Genomic DNA, 23,606 nt, shown 5'->3' with positions numbered 1-23,606 from the left:
CTGACACACGTCATTCTCTAATTAAAACCTACCAATATATTAGAGCAGACCATAATGTTATTTTATCATGGTGGCAGGGGATGTTAGAGGAAAGTGGAATTACGGTGAAAGAGGACAGCTAGTCCTCCTGTTAGCCAAGCACAGTCATTGCAAAAGTTGATTGCTTAAAGCAATTAATTTCTCTCCACTGCAATGCAAATGAAGCAGTCTGGTTTTGAAGAGCTGGATTTAGTCGATGCCTGAAATTAATCAAGAACAAAGAACTAAGTTTGCATTGGGAAAGAGAGCCGCAACAATCTAACTTTCTCTGGTATTGGCAAGTAATACTTGACGTATAAACCACTGCTGATTATTTATCTAAAATTAAAGTGTGAGAGTTATGAAGTGCCTCAGTAGCGCATTTAGAAATCTCTGAGAGCCTATTATTTTTATTACATTTATTAATTTCTTCCCTGCAGCAGTCAGAAGAAAATTTCAACCCGAATTGTTCGTTCTGGAGCTATACAAAGCGTACAATGACAGGGTACTGGTCCACCCAGGGCTGTCGCCTCCTGACAACTAACAAGACGCACACCACATGCTCCTGCAATCACCTAACCAACTTTGCAGTCCTGATGGCACATGTGGAAGTTAAGGTAGGCATTGCAGGTTCACAGGCTGCCAGGGCGCTGGGCAGGCAGAAGTGGTCAATGTGTAATACCATTTTCTTACTGCAAATGGAGCTGAGCAGGGAAATTGCTGTGTGACAGGAACTCTAAAAGTAGAAACCATCTGGTGTAAATCTTCCCTCTGCTGCATGGTGAAAGAGGAGATAGTGACACCAGTGCAAATCCTGTCTTAAGCTCCTGGCTTGGGCAGTTCTGAGCTGAGGATAATGAGGGAGCAAGCTTGCTGTTGTCATATCCTTTGGTAACTGGTGCAGAACATCTGGCTGGGTTCTTGCTCGTGAATTCCTCTCTGTAGGAGTACTGAGCACCTTGGGTGGTGGGACAGAAGGCTGCAGTCTGCCTCGTGGGTGCAAGTTGTGTGTCCTGCTTGCAGCAGCTGCAGATACACTGCCACACATGTTTGTGTGAGGTACATGTGGGCACTCAACAGTGTTTTCTCACTTGAAGTTAAGGGGGAAAAGTTACATTCTCTTCATTTCACTGTGTGACAGTGAGCTACACATAAAAGGGAAGCTTCTTATACTATCTTGTATAGACTGTACATCTACCTGAGGCCAGTACGTGATCAACTAGTTCCCTCACCTGCATTTAGGTCTGTAGTATAATTCTGGCTTTCCTCATGGCTACCACTGGGGCCAAATAATTACTCCTGAAACTAGATGTTCTTTGTTGTTGCAGTGGTTTGGGGAGTAGAGCGCACATTTGGGATTTTATTCAAGAACAGGAGAATGGTTGAGATGGTATTCCATTTCCTAAGCTGCCTTGGCTGTCTTTGATTGAAAACCATCTCAGCTTCTATAGAAAGAAGAGGAGAAGGCCCTGAAGCCCAAAAGATTTTGGCCTAGTCATTTTCTGTGTTGCAGTGCCTTCATTTCATGTGCCTGGCACTGCAGCAGAATCCACAGCTCTGAGCTAGGTATGGACCAGGCATCTTCCATGTAGACAGAACATTTCAGAACATCTTCCATGACCATTATAACCACAAAAGCTATTGTGGTTTTAAGCGATCTTTTCTCAAATAGTCTTCCAGTGTCACTGCTTTGTATTTTTTTGTTCCACTTCATAATCTGAAGAGGAATGTGAAGAGCTGCAATAAAATATATATTAAACAGCCATCATGCATGACCAAAGTTCTTCAAAAAAAAGAAATGAGAGCATGGGAGCACATTTGTCACAAGAGCTGGTTCCAGCTGAGGGGTACAGGGATAGATCTGTTGCTGCTACAGGTTGACATATCCTTTTTATTCTGCAGGAGTCAGTTCTAGTCCAGGAAACATGCTATAAAATGACTGTGGCATTGTCCTGGGAGATGTCTAAAGAAATGGCCTATTCAGAGCACGTATTTACAGGTTAATGGCATTCTCCAGTCCAGGTCTGGTTTTGCCAGTTTCCTACAACTGCTTGAATTTTCATAAGAAATGTGTGCTTGGCTTGTTATCACCTGTCTGGAATTAACAGATATACCTGAGTCACTGAAGTCAGAGGTTGCCCCTGGAAAATGCAGATAGCTTTCCACTCCATTGGTGTGAATGAGGGCGATCCCTACTGCATGGTGCAGATACAGGCTGGTGCTGAACGAGCCTCTTCTCAAACTGCAAGTAGGTCAGCCTTGTCTGCGCATTTCATCCAAACCTCATTAGACAAGTAGCGCTGGTGTTATCTCATCTTGCAGAAAAAGGATGCAAGACCCTTCCTATGCTCACCCAACAGATTGGAAAGAGCTATGGCTGGAAGCTTCTGAAGTGGCAAGCCAGTGTGCTGTTAGCTGATTGCTGTTTCTGGGTTAACAAGTGCCCTCCAGACTTTCAGGTCATGTTTTATCATTTGGCTGCAGCCAAAGTATCACTGTTGTAAGAGCCAAATTGGCTCCACTTTATTGCCTCTGATGTAACCAGACAGCTTCCTGGCATGTCCACTTTAATGATCGTTCTGGTCTGAGGGCAAAGGCAGGTATGCACCTGTGAACCTTTGCAACTCATCCCTCCAGCTGCTTCTCACCTGGCTCTTCCTGGTGACACCGTCTCGCACTGGTCTGCTGGTGGAGCTGACCATGTGGCTCTTGGCAAATCTGGGATGTGGCTTCTATGACATTCCTTATGTTATTGCAAGGAGTTGATTTTAAACTCTTGGCAGCAGAATAGCTGCTGTTTTGGAAAAGTGGAGGCTTAAGAATAAATGAGGGTTGTTATCGTTCATTGACTCACACTCACTGCTCGTAGGCATGCTTTTGAGCCTTTTTTTTATCTTGTGTCTTGTACAAAAAGGCATTCCATGCCTCAAAGACCTGTTTGTCTTCTTGGAGGTGGAACGATCTTTGAGGCAATGATGTTGCGTGCAGGACCTCTTAGAGCAGTGTTAACCAGTGACTAGGATCCCTAAAGAGGACCTTTGTGTACACAGTGATTAATAATATTCTGGGAGTTTTGCAGCAGAAACGATTTTCTGCAGTAATTGAGATTTGTATCTTGCTGTCTTTAGTTGTTTGAATTTTTGGCTCCATAGGGCACGTCCTTTGGTGTAATTAGTGAATACAGCACCCTACCTAATAAAACTGAACAGTGGGTCCCATGGGGAGCAGACATCAGAGTCCTGCTCCTTAATCAAAAACCAGCACCAAGTTGACAAGTGTCTCATCTGGTCGTGAATGATTTTCCTCCCTGGTAACCTGGCAAAAGAGTGTGTTCTTCAGAGGAGACCTCAGTGGCTGCACTGCAAGTTACAGGCTACAATTTAATTATTAGCAGAGAGTATGTGGCAAGGTGGAGCTGGAAGGTAGTGCCGCTGAGGGAGGTGATTGATGGCCTTCTGGCTCTCTAGCATGAAAAAGCAATATGTCTTTGTCCAAAGGGGCAGAAAATGACACTGGCTGACCATGGCAGCAGGGATTTATTGTTGTGCTTCAAGAGTAGAAGTTGCTGGGATCAATTCTGGTCTTAATACGACAGTACCTGATTAAGAGCAGAATTTAATTTGAAGATGCTTTCTGCCTATTAAAATTGGCCCAGAGTTCCTTATTCACCCACATACTTCGGTGGGGTAAAATAACCATGCCCAAGACCAAAAGCTGGCTGTGCTCACAAGCAGGATGCATAGCTGCTGGGAACAGTGATGGACCCTCACCTGCAGGTACCCCTCTAGCCCCTGTCAAAGCCCCAGCTAGCATGGGGAGAGAACAGTAGGACTGCATAACAAATTGTGAGCTGGATCTCACTGATTAATTCTCCTGGTAAGAGATGACCTTACAGGCATGCAGTACTCATTGCCCTGCCAGACAGTTTACCAGGAAAAATGAAAACCCCCATTTGCAGAGAGGTTTTAAGACTTGGAAACAAATCACTGTTTTTACCATGTAGGAGGCTCATTTGACCTGTGTTATGAGAAAATTATTACAGTCTCATAGATGTTTTGTTAAATTATGCTATATGTTTAACATAGATGAGATCTATGTTAATATCTATTTCTTGCTTGAATTGGTAGGATGTTACGACCCTTAAATTCTATAAAAATGTGGTGGCTCCCATGCTATGGAACAAAGCCCATAGTTAAATAAGCCATTCTACCTATGTAATTGCTGCAGAATTAGTCAAAATTTACAAGCTGTTTTTCATATAAGCTTGTGCTTTTCATCATATTAATTATAGCAGATGCATCTTAAATGTATCATGGGAAAATTATGCAGCCAGAAAACAAGTTTAGAGCTGGTGGGAAAATGCAATTAAAAAACCCACCCAAAACAGAATAAGCAAAGGTACCTCAGGGTAGATAAACATTGCTTATCAGTATGTAGTGAATGCCAGATCTTACTCTTCTTTTTTTTTAACAAAAAAAAAAAGAGAAAGGGGGAGGAAAGAAAGCTGTTCTAACTGTTGCAATTAATAGGAAGCTTTCAGGTGTTATTCTATACCACAAACATGTTACACTGTGCTAATTATTTGGGGAATGGAAGCATAAGGCAAGCTAAGGAGAGAAAGGAATAAAAATATGTGACATCTGAATGGAATGTAGTGGTCCATTGCCTAAAGCAGTACAGCCATTTCAGATATAAAGGGCAAGCTGAAGTTATTGCAAGCTGGTTTATCCATATATTAGCACTTGTGGGATTGAACAGAAGTGAATGAAAGCAGAAGTGGGTGCAGGATTGCAAAAACACTCTAACTGCAGAATTAAATTACTGAAACCTCTATGTAATGAATTTTGCAAGACAAATCATTTTGTACCATCAAAGGTGTTAATTCTAAAAAAAAATACATATTTCATGCTGCAAATAGTAACTTGTTCTAATATCTTATTAAATAAGAACTATTTTAATTAAGTGGAAAAATCATTAAATGTGTTTGTCTTCAGTGAGATTGTAAAATTCAAAATGCAGCAGTATTTAAGTCTCTGTTAGGGACAGAAATCTGTGACCTCAATGAACCTCAAGAATAAGGAGCTATAAACAGCATGTTGGTTATACCTCAGTTAAAATATATCTATTAGGTCAAGTAATCTATGCCTATGGGGTATATTTCATTGAGTTCCTTACCCTCAGTTTGACACAGACTGTTTTGCATTGAGCTCTAGTTGTGTCTTACTATTTCTGGTTCTGTCAGGTTGGACATCTCACTGGTCCTTGTCTGTGCATTCCCCAAAGCACTGACCCAGATCTTCTCAGGTTTCCAGTTTTGGGTGTCCAAATGCAAACAACTAGAGAAACAACTGTTCCTGACTTCAGAAAGAAATACCCTTGAGCCCCTGAATTGGCGATTTCTTAGTCTGGTGCTTACAGGTGTCAGAAGTTAGAGCACACTGCAGTTTATTAGCCCATGGCTTCCTTTCCCTTCAGTCCAACAGGTACATATTTGCTTAGTACTGCTGTTCTTGGCTCTCCAAGCTGCCAGACAGGGCTAGTTGCATAGTAAGGAGCTGTGCCACAGAGCATGAAACATCATCACCCTGAAGGGTTTCCTGATCCTCTGCTCTAAAATTCACGCAAAATCCCTGTAGCTCCTATTGGCAAGCGCAAAGCCTTGCTCTTTGTCTTGCTACACCCTTCCTTTCTGGCTGAGAGCGGGATGTGAGGACCAAAGCAGAGGTACTGGCCATGATGTAATAGAAATATATCCCAGGTGTCTCTTCGCACCAGGCTGGATAAGACCATCACTGTGACAGCAGAAGCTGATGATGCTGTTACCAGACTTTTTCCAGAAACTCAAGTTAACAAGCTGGCAGCTTGGCTGGGTAAATGTGTGCACTGAGTTTGGCACAACCACCACAGCTCATTTCTTGGGATGGAGATGCCACATGAGTAAGCAGAACTGCCTAAATCCAGCCAGCAGAGGAGGGCAGGATGATGGATGCAATTGTTTTTCAAGCCTCACCTCTTCTCGACAGCTGAATCTCACCTCAGCTGCATCCCAATTGCAGTGGTGTTGGTGAGTGCAGTGGAAACACTGGGCTCTTGCCACATGCTGTATCTGCAGTAGTGTTCATAACACATGATGAGGTGAGGTCAGTACCCATTTCTCTGTGCACGCCTGCCTTCATATAGCTTTATTCTGGTCATGGAGGTTTCTGTGACTTGTGCTGGCTGCTGCTTCTGGAAGCTGCTCGAATGCTGTTGCATTTTGGGGAGAAATTTGTGGGAAAGAGTTCTGCTAGGAGGCCTTAATCTTGCTGAGGAAGGCAGAAAAGGAGGAAGATGGTCTGTGTTGCCCATGCAGAATATGAGGCCAGCTTTGTGGACTAAGGCAAGGAGAGGAAAGGGAACTAAAGAACCTTGCAGGAGTGCTTGGGGCTTTGAGACTTATTATGAATGGCCATAGTCTGAAGACGGTGATGTTGCATGGGGACTTCAGGTGAGAATTGTTCTCTCTTCATTCTTGGGTTAGGACCTGACAGCATTGCCTTTGCAGAATACAGAGAGGATACTTACCAGGCCCATAGGGGCTGTTTGCTGTGGAGCAGAGCTGCCTACCTCCCTCAGGGCAAAGATGGAGAGGACGGGTGCTAAAGCAAAGGGTTCCCCCCAGCACATACTCCTCTGCCCAGACGCACTGCAGGAGTCCTTTGGGGTTTCCTCCCAGTCCATGTATCCCAGCTGATGCTTTTGGCACATTCACAAATGCATCTGCTTCTTAAGTAGCCCTTTGCACTTAGCCACAAAGCATTACAGGCAGTAATATGGCAGTAATCCTCTCTTACCAGCAGCGATGGGGGGAAAAGGGCAGAGGGACCCTGCATGGCCCCAGATAGCTACAAATCCAGGAAGCAGTATCAGCAATGCACAGAAGTTCAAACCTGTCCCACTTGGGTCTCTGCCCAACCCAGTACACTGCCAGCTCCCACCAGGCGCCGAGCGGTCATATCTGAGCTAGTTTATGACACTGTGTTTTTATTTACTGCTTGCTTATTCCTCTACCCCCAAAGATATTACTTCTTCCATTCCTGGAGGGACAGATTAGGCAAAGGAATGTGTCCTTTGCTGCTGGCAGCTCAGTTTGGCTGCTGTTTTCTTCTGCTGATGTTTTTAATAAGGGAGGAAATGGCTGTTCATCTCAGGGAGAGCCATTCTGTCATAAGCTGACATTCCCTGGGATTTGTTTTTATTAGCTCAGCTCTGGTGTACAGGCACTGCCAGAGCTCCTCATTGATTTTCCCAGCCTGGATAATATCTGGGCTGCCTGCTCACCCTGCTGTGGTTGCTACCAGTTCTCCTGTAACTCCTCCTGCAAGTCTCCATCAACACTCTTCTCCTACTGCTCTTGGCCCCACTGGAGCAAAAACAGAGCTTTATTCTGAAGCCAGAGACATCTCCTTTCACTGGGCTTTAGTTCAGGCTCATACCTAAATCATAAATGTAAAACAGACTTAATAATGAAACCCTTTAACTGAAGTGGATTATTTTATCTCTTTCAATTATTCAACAAGTTGTTCCTGTGCTGAAAGTAATCTGCGTGTCATTTTAACTGTAAAGCTTGTGTAGCTTAGTGGTAACAAAACTCAGTGTCTTGCATGCATGTAGCACCAGTCTTTTCAGCAATGGGTACATTTGAGCAAGGAGGTCTTCGGTTGATGCTGTCAGGAAATTGTCTCTTGGGCTGATGACTGATATCTCTCTCTCGTGGACTCTTCTGGTTCCTCAGGTATTTGTGGAGACCACTGAGAAGCAGGACTTGGTTATTATTGATACACTGGTGTTTTCAGAAGTATTTTGCATGCATTGTTCCAGAAGGATGTCATTAGGGATCTTCAGGGAACAACAAATCCCTTATGGTCATAATCAACAGCACAGAGTGTAGTTGGACCTGAGCAGGGAGATTGGACCACGTGACCCCACTGGTGGTCCCTTCCAACCTTATCCAATCTACGATTCAGTGATTAGCATGCACATTAAAGCTATTTTATCCTCAGTCAAGGAATGTTTGAACAGCGATGGACAGGGTGAAGAGAAGATTTATTCCTTTTGCATTTCTTCTGTGGTTAAGGGGCCAGGCTTGGAGACTTAAGACCTAAATACAAAATCTTGGTGTGCTGTGTATCATATTTAACCCTGGAACTCGATTGTACCAGTGTGTAAGCCAGGTACATTGCTCCCTTATTTGTCAAACAGCAATTGGATGATGGCAAGGATAAGCTCACGGCATTGGGAGTGATTACCACTATTCCTCCTTTTCCCATATTATTCTGCTTTGTGGCCTGTGACGCTGCAGTAATTTACAAGTTTCAGTCTCCAGCAAAAGTCAAGTTCCATTTTGTTGTAATTGCTGGTGTAAAAACTCTGGATGTGCCTACCCTGAGGGCAGTTGGCACTGTCCTGGGAAGGATGGCAGTCTTCCCTGACCCATTGGCTCTGCAGTAGCACCTGAAATTGGGCATTCCAAAAAGGATGAAGTGTACGCAGCCTTTAAAATTCAACCCACTTCTTCTCTTGGACTTTACTAGAAAAGCTACGAATTCATATTTTTTCCCCTGAGGTGTTTTTAAATTGCTCTTGTTCCCAGTTTATTGTTATTATTCCTTTTTGTTTGTTCTTTTGTGAGTTTGTTGAGTTTGGGGAGGGAGTTTGTAATTATGGTGAAGTTGGTTTTATGGTTGTTTCCCAGCGCTCCAGGGACGAGTGTTATGTACATGAAGTCAGTATTATCTTTACGATTAATATTAAAAAGAAGAGTAGTGAGAGTGATGATAATAATAATAATACAACAATGAAGCATGTTTATTGCTAAGCATGGGAAGCTTCTTGGGCAAGCAACTCTTCCCTGAGGAAGACCATGGACCCAGATGGTCAGATCCCACTTCAGGAGCAAAAAACACCTGTAATTCCTGCATCAAGTATTAAAGTCAGCAGAGTTGTAGTCTTGTGATAAGAGGTGCAGGAGCTGAGACCTTTGAGATTCATCTCCCCATCTAGGGAAAGAAGCCCTCAGAGAATTTTCCCTGCGCCAAGCTAAATTTGTCTAGGGATAAATGAGTCTGTGCTGTTGGCTGCATCTGGGTGGTGTGGATGCATCTGGCCAAAGTCTGTGTGGTTGCTTTCTCCTTGTAACCACCTCTGTTAACTGTCTTTTCCTGCTCGCCCAGCCCAAGAGCTCTTGGTCAATTCAGCCTGGCAGGGCAATATAATAATCAGATGAGGGCTTGTTCAGGGAGATGTTCTCCTGCCATTCTCCAGCAGCCTCAGACAAAAGAAAGAATGATTTGCAAGGTGCAAGGTTTGCATTAACATTTTTTCACAGAATTAAGAGGGATGGATGAGCTGCAATGACACTGAGATAAAGCAACGCGCAGCCGCCAGGAAAATGATGTGCTTCATCTTGTCAGTGTTCTGGGCGCTGCTAGATGAGCTGGCTGGAATAGGCATTTCTGTCATGATCTACAGAAAGCAACAATGATTTCTTGTCTCCCTGTTGGACTTGTGACCTCTAGTTCCTTAGATACTGGAAGCATTCAGGAGGAGCTTCGAGTGTTTGGGCAAGGAAGCTCTCCATTTTTCTATCTCCAGGTCTCTCTGAAGAGAAAACTTCCAACATGGAAGAGATGGAGCAGAGAGTCACTCCCCATCTTTCATTATCATTTGATGCCTATCACTCATGCTGATAAAGCTAAACAGCTGAAAGATTTGAGTTGTTTCTCACAGGTGCTGACGTAGCAGAGTGTATATTAGGAAAGGCCTGACATTTGATGTGGCTTTATCATTGGCAGGCAGGCAAAGAAAATTGATAAATTAATCACCTTTTCCCTCCATCTGTCATAAGCTTTTATCCCATGGAGAGAAAAATGTTTCCAGTTTGCCCTGGCTTTTTGAAGTGTGACACTATTGTATTTGCCAGCCTAAGTCATTGAAATGCCAGAAGTGGTGGAGAATGTGATTACTGTTTATAACTCAGCCTGGTGGACCAAAAAGCTGGATTTCAAGCTGCTCTGGTCTTTCTGGAAAGCCCCCAGAGATTCCCAGCCAGTCTTTTCCTCAGCTCATTGACTCTAACCACTTAACACCAAGCAGCCATCTCCTGACTCACCGTGTATTTCTCACTTCTTATTTACATTTTACCAACTGATGATACCTCTAATTTCACTGCATCTCATGGAAACTTGGGGAGTTACGGGTGAGTTTTACAGCCTGAATAAGGAATAAGGTAGTAGCATACTCTTACCAAGAGGGTCCCATCACTCCCCTCCTCTTTCTGTGAGGGACATGTAGTGTAAGCTCAGGAGCAATGCAGCAGTGTTTTATCAGCAGAGGCAAGGCACACCTATGTTGCCCCTCACAAAACTTTGCTGCCTTACTTTGCCACAGCAAATGGCCTTGTTTGCATGGCTTTGGAATAAGACCATGTTACGAGTTCATCACAGGGAATCACTGGCTTTCCAGGCTGTCTTAAAATCACTTTTCTGACACAGTTTAAAAGCATATTCGTGTTTAAAGATCTGTCTTTTTTTTTTTTTCCCCGGGTAACATTTTAGGGATCAATCTGACTTCCCAGGAGTTTTAAAATATAACTCTGGGGTTGAAAAAGAAAAATCAGACTTCTTTTGTCCTTCCTCTGTGGAACAAAAAAAAATAATTTACTCAATCTCTTTCTGTCCAAAGCGTCCAAGCCTTCAAGCTCATACGACTCTGTGAACATTTAAAGGGAGTCTTTTTCACTGTTAGTAAATAGTTGTAATGGACTCGGGGTTGTTGGACACGATGTCGTTAGCATGAAACACTTTTTTACACTTGACTCACTGCATTTGATGGTTCTTTTCTGTGTCGAGATGCTCCTTTGCCACATTTGTGAAAGATGGAGCTGCACACAAGACTAGCTTATGACATCTCAGTATTTTCAACAACAGCATCATTGTTTCTAGGATTTTTTTGGATCTGAGTCTGTTCAGGGCACCTGCAGCTTGCAGGATGCTTTGGAGTCCGTGTTTCAGGTTGCAGCTTTCTTGCTGCAGGATTCAAGTTTAAGTCCATTTAATCTTTTTGGTAGTGGTACTTTGTGCCACGGCTTGGTGAGTTGGTACAAATATTTGGGGAAGGGTCTCAGGCAGCCTCATTCTGTGTCTGGAATGAATTAAAAGTCATGCATCATGCAGTGATGAGATATTCTGGTTTTATCTTCAGCACAGCGATACAGTCCATGACCTACTCCTGGACTTCATCACATGGGTTGGCATCCTGCTGTCACTGGTCTGCCTCCTGATCTGCATCTTCACCTTCTGCTTCTTCCGTGGGCTGCAGAGCGACCGCAACACAATTCACAAGAACTTGTGCATCAGCCTCTTCGTGGCAGAACTCCTCTTCCTCATCGGCATCAACCGGACTGACCAGCCGGTAAGAGACAAAGTGCTTTCTGCTTCTGTCCCAGGCTCTTGTCTCAGTGCACGGGCAGTGTTTGACCATGCAGCGAGATACATTACAGCGCTGTCTGAATTCCATCCATGAGTCCTTACAGGGCTGGGCCCCTGGTTATTAACTGGGAGTCACATGCTGATGCCTGCTGTGATTTCAGAGGCGGTATGTGTGTTGCTTGTAAATGATGTGTGTGTCTGTTTAATAAGCAGGTTGTAAAAATGCACTTATACTTTGTGCACCTTTATATGTTTATTTATCAGATTGTGTACATACCTACCTTTGTATCTTTTAATATAATTTATATATGCAAAGATATATCTATTTTAAAATAATTCATACACATTTTCCAAGTGAAAAAAAGGTTCTTCCTTTGGGGAGGGAAGATAAGAACTCCCTCATTTTTGTTAAGCCTCCCAGTAAGAGTAGTCCAGACTGTTGCATTAATTCATCATGGTACAAACACCTTCCCTTGCTCTTTTCAATCCTCATGCAGATCGCCTGCGCCGTCTTTGCTGCCCTCCTGCACTTCTTCTTCCTGGCAGCTTTCACTTGGATGTTCCTGGAGGGGGTGCAGCTCTACATCATGCTGGTGGAGGTTTTTGAGAGCGAACACTCCCGGAGGAAGTACTTCTATTTGGTGGGCTACGGCATGCCTGCGCTGATTGTGGCCGTGTCAGCAGCGGTGGACTACCGGAGCTATGGCACGGACAAAGTGTGAGTGAGCTTGGCATTCCTTGGACCTGGGCAGGAGTGGTGGGAGTGGGGACAATGAAGGGATGTGAGGAGCCCAGAGGGCTTGGTGCAGACAGAGCTCAGCCAGGTGGCATTCCTTGCCTCATCTCCTGGTCTCCAGGGCGTGCTGAGATGACACAGGACAAATTCCCCACTATGAAATGATTTGCAAAGGTGTTTTCCAGGGAAGTCAGTTGATGAAAATTTTATCACGACTGCATAACATCAGCAGAGGGGACTGTCCCAAGTCTCAGTTTAGTACTAAGTCAGCAAGGTCATCATTCTCTAATCAAAGAGTATTTCTTATTTGGATGAAGAAATACTGTTTTCTTCCTCTTTTTTTAAGTGTTCTATCAAATTAATAGAGCCTACAGGCAAAATAGGTGATGACTGTGGAGTGCATTAGACTCTTCACAAAGTGGAACAGCTATATCATTTATCATTATAAATAATCCTAAGAGTTTTCAGCACTGCTGAAGCTGGTATCAAAGCACAATTTAGATTATCGTGCACCACTGTCTAATGGAAAAGAAAGGGAAAATTGAGGAGCCTTTGATTCTCTTTGCCATCTTAGCTACAGTAGTGTTTTTATTGACTTTTTGTTTTGGTTTGGTTTGGATTTTTTTTGTTTGTTTGTTTTGTTTTGCTTTCCTTGTCAGGCTGCCTTTCCATGTCATTTTAAATGACTTAAGGGCTCAGCATGATGGTGTACATGGCAATGAGCTGGTGGTGTTTATAAAGCTCTTTTTTAGCGTGAGTTTTGTCAGGCCGTGGCAGCAATTGATATTCTGTAAAGTTCAACTGCAGATTTTTCTCCAGAAATCTTATTAGTATATATGAGCCTGATTTCTCTCAAAAGCAGATTTGTAGAGCAGTGGAGCTGCTCACAATCCATTACTATGCCAGCAGATAGGTTTGGATCCCAGATGGATATTTGTGTTGTGTTCCTCCCATGAGTAGGAGAATAGCAACCTGAATTTGTATAAATGTCATGCTTTGTGGAAAGGAAATGGCCCACACAGATAAAGGTAGGAGTGTGTAAGTTTTCAAGGATCTCTACCAATTTACCCAAAGTAGTTTGACCGACTTTGACAGGCTTAGAGGGCAAAGAATAAGTAACACAACAGCTGATCACCATTTTTGGAGAAGAAATGGATAACCATTTTTTCCATGAGCTGCCACCTGCTTTCTGCCCCAACCAGCTCTTGTATTCACATCCCCTCTTGAGCAATATATAAGCATCTATTGAATCAGATATGGAAACATTTTGCTTTGACTCTTAGGACAAATTTATTCTTACTGTGGTGTTTCTACAGAGGACCTGTCTCTTCACAGAGGCCGACATTTGGCACTCTGTAACTGTTGGGTGCTGAAAATGTCTTAGTTTGTTCCCTCGTAGCGAAAAGACATTCCCAAGCCCAGGGCATGGCTTTGGCTGTGAGACAGCTGTTGATTTGCATCCACCTTCATCTTTGCAGAGTCCTTCGTAGGGATGACTAGAGTAGCAGTGTAGCTTGTGGGAGTTAGTGGCACGGAACAGGCTGGCTGTAGAGCCTGGGAGTACATGGTCCTTAACCACAGCTCCCACAAAGCACCACAGCAGCTTTCCGTTGCTGAAATGTTTCTGCTCCTGCTAAATTAATGTATTGACCTTTCTGAAGCACAGCAAAATAAACATATTCCATGGGATACCTTGCCTTTTCCCAACAGGCCTTGGGTGCCCAAATGTTTCCGTGGCGTGGAAGGTACAGGCATAGAGTTTGGCTGAAATTCACTGAAGGCGAACAAGAAAACTTCTCTACTTTGGCATTGAGGAGGCAGCAGTCCTGTGTGTGTGTGCCAGTAAAATATGTCTCCCTCCCCACAGCATAAAGTAGTATTTTTAATAATTAAACAGTTATATATAATATTTTGCAAATAACTATTTACAGATATTTGCAAAGCCTAAAATATTTATTTCTAATTTTTAATTCCACAGTGCACAATTTTATCACATTCTCTTAGAGGAAAATAAAAAACATACAAAATGTTTTGTATAACTATCATGTTCCATCTGGTTGATGGATGATGATGTATTTTTCAGTGTAATGTTATTAGAAGGGTAGAACTGATTAGAATTTGCAGTGAACTATATGCCAGGCATACATAATTTGATTGCAAGAAGTTCCTTGGTTTTGCCAGGTTTTGTAAAACATCCTCTGGAATATATTACTTGCCTCCCTCCATTATTTACTGCATTTGTTTAAGCAGGACTTATGGAGCTGTTAGTGTTATTTGTTTTTTGCCTGGCATTTGGTGCCACCATTCATACATCTCAGAATGATTTGCTTAGACACCCAGTGTAGGTTTTCTTGATTTCATTTGCCTTTCTAAATCCAACCCTCCTGTAACATATGCCCAGATTACATAGCCAGGAACAGGCAGTTGTTGTTCTCCTTTTTGCTTTGCGTATCACTTGGTGCTGGTGATTTTCTGAAGTGTCCCATGCCCTACTATTCATTTTGACATTTTAGAGCAGCTGCCCTGTAAAGATACTCTTTTACACTTAACTATTTCAAGAATTGCGATCGATCCTTTTTCTTTTACTATTTTTTTATTTAAGAACAGTTCAAACCACTTATATTAGGAGATTAGTTTGCTTTTATAACCAAGCACTAGCATAGCAATTCCACTAAAAGATCATCCCATTCAGGCCAGCAGGGACAGTTCATGTGAACAAGCTGAGCTGTGTTTGGTCCTTTCAGAAATGTTGCATCTTACCTTATTCTGATTGTAATTTTTAAAGTAAAGATGAAAAGCAGGGAGCTCCACAGCAGAGAGTGGGGGTCCCCCACATTGCCAAAGTGATTCTGGCAATGCTCACGTGAACTTCCAAGTGACCATTTCTTACAGGCCAGGTTTTCAGCTGCTGAGTCTTAAATAGCCACAGCTCAAGTTTTGCTGCAAAAAAAGGAAAATACTGGGATTGTGTTTTTACACATCATGTGCCTTGTCCTGTGTGTTAACCAAATCCATCCATCCCCTGGCCATATTTATGTCAAGGATTGTGGTGGGCAATGCTGCAAAATGCAGAGGGAAAATAGCATTTGCAGTTTTTATTAGTGTTTGAAAATAACTTGTGTCTAGAATTAAAAGCTTAATTAAGACTTTAGAAATCTCCCTTTTAGAGGACTCATTGTAGAAGCAGACCATCCAAAACCGAGAGCAAGAAGCTATTCCATATTCCTGAGTTTAATATCAAAGCCTCTTACAAATTGCAGAGGAAAGCAGCTACGCTTTGAATGGCTCAATATATTTTAGAAAACGTACTTGTAGGTATATTCATCCACTGGTGATCAAATTCATCATGGCAGGAATCTCTCTATTGTTTCTTCCCCCTTCTCCCCCCCGTTCGGAACGCTATAAAGCAGGATATACATGGTAAGCAATCCAGCTGTCAGAAAGCAAAATGAAAGCCCTGTGTATGTACACAGCCTCCAAGTCCATCAGCCAGCCGCCGACATTTCATGCATGTAAATGTAGCTCAGAAATAGCTTCCAACAATGCGGTCTGTCTTGGGTGGCTCCACTGAACTTGTTTTATTTGCAGCATTGTTGCCAGTATTTGGAGGAAGAAGCATGAGCAGTGTGGATGCTGAACTCCATTAAGCAGAACCTATATTGCACCCTTGAAAGGCATGTCTGGTGCATACGTATCCCATTACTGCACCCTGACAAGGAGGTTGTATAGCCACATGAAACAAACTGCTGAGCTCCCATGAACAACATGATATGTTTAGGGCTCTTCAAATTTTATGGTCCAATGGCAGCTAATGATTGTTTATTGGTTATATTTAATGCACACCAGGGATAGTTTAGTATTTGATTTCTCTTCATGCAGAAAATAGAGTAAACTCTTTGTAGTCTTTATTACTTGGGAAAAGCTTTAGGTGAATATTGCAAGTTGTCACTGTGGAAAAGGAGAAAATTAAAAAGTAAAGGAAAGCAATGCCACAGAGCTCATTATGAGGACTGAATACGTTGGTGCGAGTCTTAGAAGAAGCAGTGGAGTTTTGAACAGTGTTCCCTGCATCTGCACATTTTCTGATAATCCGCTCTGCCTTGTTCTGAGCCCTGAAGCAGCTCGTTTGCTTAATGGCAGCAAAGTCTAAACTCGTAATGTGGCAAGTCTGTGCTCACAGTGCAGCTGCGTGTGGAGGGTCAGAAGTAACTCGGCAACCCAAGATTAGCAACTTTGGGAAGTGAGTTGCCTGATTGCTTCCTTGTTTTGAGGAGCTCATTTATGCAGCTCATTGTGCATGTGGGGTTTTGTGTTTTAAGGGAAGAAAAAAGCTCAGTGTGGTACTTGTCTGATTAGCAATTTACAGTTTCACAACGCAATTGGCGGGATGCCTGTGTTTCAATGTTTTGCTCTTAATTTGCATTTTTAATAAGGTATGACTTAAACAGGTTCAGAGTTGCATCTCTTTCTGATGACCACCAAGGTTCCCAGTTTTTTTAAGTCCCTCTGCAGATCAGTCCTGCAGCTTTCCGTTTAGTCGCCCAAGACTGAGTAACGTACATGGTTTCAGAGAAAAGTGATTTTTCTGTCCAAACAAATAAAAAATGACATCATATTCTTTAAAGTGTGCAGAGAGGTGGAAAAAAAAGTTTTCTCTGTTTTTTGCAAGCTGTACTCTGGCTTAGGTGAAGCTATCTCTCATTGGAAGGGTCTTCTTTCGCTCCATGCCTGGCCCCTGCCTATCCTGAGGGAAGGACCTGACTCCTCTCCTCTTTCTCATCCACATTACCCATCTCTTGTCACTCAGTCTTTCTCCACAACTAAAGAGACAGATTTTTTAGGGGAGCAGGGTGGAAAATCTCATCCATTTGGCTGTCTGGAAAAGAAACCAATTGCTTTGCACTTCTTTCCTCAGCCTGGCACAGCTTTTCACTCATTCTGTATTTCAACTTTCACTGATTTTTCCTATGTCCCAATCTATATGCACTAAAACCCAGCTGCTCCAGATGTGACCATAGGGCTAGCCATCATGCTTTAAGAAGTAAAGAGAGGCTTTATGTATTTGCTCTTTCCTAGGCTTTCCAAGAGCCAGCTCACTCTTTATGCTGAAGGAAAACAACGTTGATGGCAACTAAAATACACTGTGTTCCCAACTCCTGGGCAGTAGGGGCTGGGAATTGTTTTGAATGTTAAACTGGGGAAAAAAAAAATCCAAGTATTTTCATTAAAAAAAACCCAAACCAACCAAACGAACAAAAAAAAATCACAACCCTCTGAGTCCTCTCCCACACACCAGCACTCATTATCAGTAGAAAAAAGTGATGGAGCTGCATATTCCCTGACTTATATATAGCAGTTGAGGCATAAACATTAGTTATGCTTTTTTCCTAAAGAGGATAGAGTCTGAAATGCCATGTAATATGTGAGCTGCTGCTATGCGGACATCTTTGTTCAGAGGTTGTGGGGAGCTTTATGCAGGGACTTCATTATCCTTGAAACTTCTATTCCTTTGTCAAATCTAGTTGCAATTGGGTGACGGTTCAGATGTTATTATGGTTGATACACAGATGTCATGATCGCATAAACCCTTTCCTACAGGGAATCAGACTCAAGTAGTTTCAAGTCACTCATGTTGTTCCATTACCAGCTGCATCTAAATCACCTTGAACTTCAACAGCCACGGAGGAAACCAGATTGCTCTGCAATCGCTCTGAAAGCCTCTGTTTGCCTCTTGCATTAAGATTTTGATGCTATCTCATGAAGATTCTGGATGAGCAGCTGCAGAGGCAGTTCAGGAATGACAGTCACTGAAGTGACGGTATTTTAATTTGTGACAAATAGTGGTGCAACTGTATACACATCGATACATCTTCAACACTGATGAGACCTGAAATTTATATGGTCAGGGAGAGACGTGTGAAGCTTTCTCTGCATTTTTGAGTTTATTCATATATTGGCTTTTCCCAGTCGTAGAGAGCCAGGGCATGCTGTATTATTCTCTTCGCAGGCGTCTCCTGCTGATCATCTCGTGCAGGGCTGCTGGCACAGACCTTTATGCCTGTTGCAAAGTCCATTGGAAAGGAAAAAACATTAAGCACATAGACTAGAACTGTCATTTGTGAGAACTGCTATCTCTTCTAATGTGATAAATTCATATATACAGTTCCTGTCACTTGCCTAATTATGAAAGTCCATTGGATGTTTAGTATAAGAGTGGTTTTATGCTTTCTCAGTCCTTTGTGTATAAACAGAGCTGTGATTTGCAGCATTGCAAACATGACAAGATATTATTATTTTAAACATCATGTGAAACTTTCTTGGAATTTACATTCGTCTGTCTTGTAACCAGTCACTTCTATTTTATCTTCCTGTCACCTGGAATGAACTAGGAATGGAAATGTAATTTCCCAAGGGCCTTAAAAAATGTGGGGAGTATTAAATGCGGTTGAAATTAAGCGATTAATAATTTAGTTTTAGGCCATGAATCAACTTCTTGCGATAGCACAGACCATATGCAACCCTGGAAACATTAGTGGAAACAAAACACTCTGGAGGTTCAGGGAAATAAAACACTTTAAAGGGGAAGTTGCTGAACCTAATTAAACCTCAGCCTCCTGTTATCCAATTCATACTTCCTATTTGCACCAAATTTGCTCTGATCTGATTGCTGGAGAAATGTCATCTCACTTGACAGCTGACAGACAGCTTGAATTGCATCAGTGCTGGAGACCGTAGAGGAGCATAAAGCAAAGAAGCAGCTCTATGGATGTTCATCAGACCCCTTCCTTAAAATACCCCCTCAGTTTAAGGATTTTTTCCTTACAGATGCAGAAAGCCTTAGCAAATAAGCCTTGTGCCATTTTCTCCCTGCTTCCTCTAGAGGTAATTATCTTACTCCATCAATAGCGCTGTCAGAAATTGGGCACATAATTCAGCATTTAAATGAACAAGCAATGTAATATTTCCTGTCTCCCACCGGCGTGTTTTGCAGCTCACATTCTTCTCTGTCACTTGCTCAGTCTTGATGTATGTCCTGAGTGCAGTCCTTGAATGCCTTCTTTCCCCTGTGTTTCATTACAGATGTTGGCTCCGACTTGACACCTACTTCATTTGGAGCTTTATAGGACCGGCGACCTTGATAATTATGGTAAGAACTCCTAATTAACTACTCCATCTCTCAGGTCAAGAAATAAAACTTTTGCTGTCCCTTTACTCTTTATCTTTAATTTACACAGATTAATTTGAGAAAGGCATGTTCTTCCTTGACCCCGCCTGGCACAAGCAATTAGACCCTCATTATGAGAAGCTCTTGGCATTGCAAAATACTTGATCAAAACGGGCTAGGGAGCTTCAGAGCAGGCACTTGCAGAGTTTGGTTACTACCACTGGACATTTAAAAGTGCCAAATTGTATTTTGATGCCACTCATTGCTCACCCAATTTTTGAATTCCAGAGCAAAGCTTTGCGTGGATAATGAAAAAAAAAAAAAAAAAAAAAGAGGAAATATGGGATGGGGGGGATGAAGTAAAGTCCAAACTGGAAGAGTAGTCTGATGAGGGTTTTTTCTTTCCCGGCAGAAGTTGGAGCTCGTATAACTTCATGTTTAGCACATTGCCAGCATATCAGCTAACACAGCAACAAGGTAGAGAACCCAACTTTAGAGACAGCTGGAGTTTTCTTTTACTTTAATTGCTACAATATGGCTTAAATAAACCATCCTTTGTTTTGACTAACTACAGTTCGGCTAGCACAGAAAACCAGGCACTCCCACTTCAATGCAGACATTGTCTCTGCTTCTCCTGTAACTGGGGGCCATTTCAGCAGCCTTCCATATCAAGGAGGGCGCCATGCCACCAGCTGCAACTGTTGAGGTTTTTTTTCCCCTAAGCAATTGATTCATAAAAAGGTATCTTCCCTTTTTAACTATGTCTCAAGCCCCAGACTGGGATTTTGAAGGAAGTCCTTTCCAGGAATTGGCAGCCTTATTAACACTTAGGCACTGAAACATCATCACATCTTTTACAGAGCAAATCAAATTACTTTTCCTTTTTGTTTTTCAACTTTGCACTGTGCTAAGCATCTTCAGCAGCTGGGATTTCCCTGACCATTTGCCCCATTACACCATGTCTAAAAGGTGTATTCACAGAAAAGGATGCCTTTATGCTTCATTACAATGGGGTTGGCTAAGCGAGATGCTTGGGGTGACACCTCTCATACACAGAAAAGCCATTGCAGCAAGAATTTTTCATTGTCTGTAACATCGATGAAGCACTACAGTTGAGGTTAGAACCAGCCTGATATCAGTAACGTACACAGTGCCACAGCTTTGGTAAGACTGTAGCATCACCAGTCCTGCAGTCTACAGGCCAGCTCACCTTATAAAATGCTTGGAAATTTTCTGTGATTCAGTCGCTATAAAATTGTAGTGAGAGCTAATTTCCTACAGTAGCCCATTTGTTACAGAGAAGAAGCTTTCTCCCCATCATGTTGTGCTGTGTCACATAATCCTTTTTTTTTTTTTTTCTCCCCCCCCTCCTCCATTGCAGCTTAATGTCATCTTCCTTGGGATTGCTCTCTATAAAATGTTTCATCATACTGCCATACTGAAACCCGAATCTGGATGTCTTGACAATATCAAGTAAGTGGCTGGGTTTTTTTCTTGCTCTCTGCCTGTCTCCCTTTTGCTGTTTATTCCCCCCATTCCACTCTGAGGAGCATAACAGGGGAACCAGCTCTGCTGACAGCAGTGATAACTAGGGATAATACACTGGGTTATGGCACTGCAGAGTGGTTTCTAATAGGTACCAACAAGTGGCTGATGATGAAGCACTGTCTTTATTGGGATTTGGCTGCCAGTGGTGGCATTTTCCATTTGATTTTGCAAGAAGGAGGCAAAGCTACATTTTGAGTCCTTGGAGCAGGTAACCCCCTCGTCACTCTGTGTAAAGAGTGCCCACTAATTACCAGCTAATTATTGCAATCTCTACAGGGAAGGTGTTGAAACTGTTGATTATTACTCTTACTCTGTGCTCTGAGTGCAGCAGCCTTACTTCTTTTCTGTTTATTTTGGCCCCTGACAGATTTCATGACCCAAATTCTCCCCATAATCTGATTACTTTCATCAGTGTTACTGAGGATTTACCTGGGGGTGCCCACATCCGCAGATGTGCTTTTCAGCCAAGGCATGTTTCGCCCTTGCACTGGGTTAACATCTGAATGCCCAGTAAATCTGGGCATTTTACTGTCTACCAAGCTGCTTCGTTATATTGATAGAATATTAGTCTCTGTCAGTGCCTGTTTATTCAAGTACCTCTGGCTTTAATTACTCTCTTCAAAAATACAAGGGGGATTTCAGGTGCAGCGCATGATAAGATTGGGAGCCTGCTAATTAACACAACCATCTAATGAGCTTCAGGAGAAGGAAACTTGGGAATCGGCACTTTACTGCCCACCCAGGAAAGGAGAGGGGGGCGCACCACGGCTGGAAGTGGGTTCTTCTCTCTCTCTTCTTGGTAGGAGTGGGAGAAGAGGTGTGAGGGTTGCTCGTTAGGAGATGTCTGAATTGCACAGTTGCAAGGCAGTTCTCAGCAGGGTTATTGTTTTTACTGCTGAGCAGCTCATGCAGCTTTAATTTAAACCAGGTCAGTCCCCCCTTGAAAACTTCCTCAGCAGGCAAGCCTTGCAATAGCACTGGCACACCACAACCTGGTGTGGTCCTTCGGGTGAAGTTTTAGTTTTTTAGGCGCAGCTTCTTCCATGAGGGTTGTGAGGAAAGAGAACTGGAGTCTGTGCAAATGCAGGAGACCCCACTGAACCTGGAAACCTGCAGGGCACTTGTTTGCCCAGGTTGTGGGCAGGCTGCTCTGTGGTGTGCCTCTGTTTCTCCTGACATCGCTCAGTACAAAATGAAATTGGAAGAGCAGTCCCCCCTGCATGTCCAAGACTGATCCCAGCAAGATAGTCTTTCATGTGGCCTTGGATGAGGCGTTAAAGGAATGGTACATTTAATAACATATATTAATATGGCTACTTGTCATGCATTAGTGCTATGGGATTGCTTGCTGAGAACAGTCTCTCTAAGGTTACCCACACAAAATCTGTCTAGAAAGCCTTGCAGTATGACATTTAAATTAAAAACTGGGGAGAAAAAAAACCCCAAAGCCCTTATAATTAAAGCAGAACAAATAATTGCCTACTGTATAATCTTCTTGTGCTAATCTCTAGTATCTTTGTTTAAAATGCCAGGAATTTATACAACCAGTTGCATCAATTATAATGTCGTAGTAAAATATTTTATAGGTTCTTTGGCAGATGAGTGTCTATTCGTGATTTGACTTCATTAAAACGTTTTGAAAACACAAGCAATTAAAATACTTTTAAGTATGTTGCTGATACTCTTCCAAATGTTTTGCTTCATTACAAATTACTTTTTATGCTTGAGGAAAAAAACAAGAAACATAATATAAACTCAGGTAAACCTCAGGCTCACACTAGGAAGTTTATCAAAGCAAGAATTCCAGAATGGACTTGATTGTAATTTCTGAATACCTATGCAGGACAACATTAAGTCTCTAAATTCAAGATGTGTTGTCTCAGTGTTGGATGTGCTTGATTTAGGAGGAGGTGCAGATTTGTAATAGAGAAGGGAATTCACCTTTGATGGAGGTTTCCTAGGGAAGCAAGGGGTTTGCAGTCTCTAGAAAACTCTTCAGTAGGATAATAGGTTTCTTCTAGATAAAATCGTAGTCTCATTGCAGGGAAGATTGTGGTCTCCTTCCAAACTCATTGGCTCTCAGTTGCAAAATATCAGTGTGTTACAACAGCTCTGGGAGAAAAAGCCACGGAGATCCTTTTTGAGCTTCCCTCTATGGGTCTATACAATTGGTAAAAAGACCCCCCAGGTCCCAGAGCCTTGCATCTTGTTGTATCAGTTTACATTTTTAAAAAAGCAAACCAAACCAAGGACCTGCATTGGAGGGCCCCTTGCTGCCATCTGCATATGACAGCTTTACAGCACATAGAGAGCTGAAAGAGAGTTTGTTCTCCCAGTTCATTTCCTAGCAGCGCTCTGTGTTAGGCTGTGGTGAAGCTCTCGCAACATAAATCCTGAGCCTGTTTAACAACAGCAAAATACTTGATTCCCTATGGCAACGTAAAAATAAAGGCCATAAAATATTTTAATAGGCTGTTAATAAGCGCCCCTGCAATCTGGTCCTTGCCTATGTCACTTTAAAGGTTAGAAATACATTATGAAGTATAGAAAATAGAGAGCGAAATAACTCCACTTAAATTAATGAACTTGATAAGGGATCAGGTGTCACCTGGGATACCTTTAATTACTGCACCAACAGAAAAGCCATTCAAAGGGCAGTGCCTGAACCAGA

At 42.5% G+C, this 23,606-nt stretch overlaps 1 protein-coding gene across 24 annotated transcripts in view; it reads left to right on the top strand.

The window, feature by feature from the left end:
* ADGRL3 (adhesion G protein-coupled receptor L3) overlaps positions 1 to 23,606 on the top strand; it is a 525,110-nt gene that overhangs the window by 450,708 nt on the left and 50,796 nt on the right. For 23 of the 24 annotated variants that reach the window (XM_027899091.1, XM_027899095.1, XM_027899078.1 and 20 more), the window contains 5 exons: positions 459 to 635; positions 11,260 to 11,469; positions 11,984 to 12,204; positions 19,303 to 19,369; positions 20,769 to 20,860. In XM_027899091.1, coding sequence (XP_027754892.1) covers positions 459 to 635; positions 11,260 to 11,469; positions 11,984 to 12,204; positions 19,303 to 19,369; positions 20,769 to 20,860 — 767 coding nt within the window. The remainder of the gene's footprint in view (positions 1 to 458; positions 636 to 11,259; positions 11,470 to 11,983; positions 12,205 to 19,302; positions 19,370 to 20,768; positions 20,861 to 23,606) is intronic. The other variant, XM_027899076.1, reaches the window with a different exon arrangement.

Source organism: Empidonax traillii, unplaced genomic scaffold (assembly GCF_003031625.1).
Source record: "Empidonax traillii isolate 1590-97213 ecotype Southwest subspecies unplaced genomic scaffold, ASM303162v1 scaffold637:size711352, whole genome shotgun sequence".
Taxonomy (NCBI): domain Eukaryota; kingdom Metazoa; phylum Chordata; class Aves; order Passeriformes; family Tyrannidae; genus Empidonax; species Empidonax traillii.
Note: the sequence above shows the minus strand (reverse complement) of the source record. Positions and strands in the feature narration are given on the sequence as shown.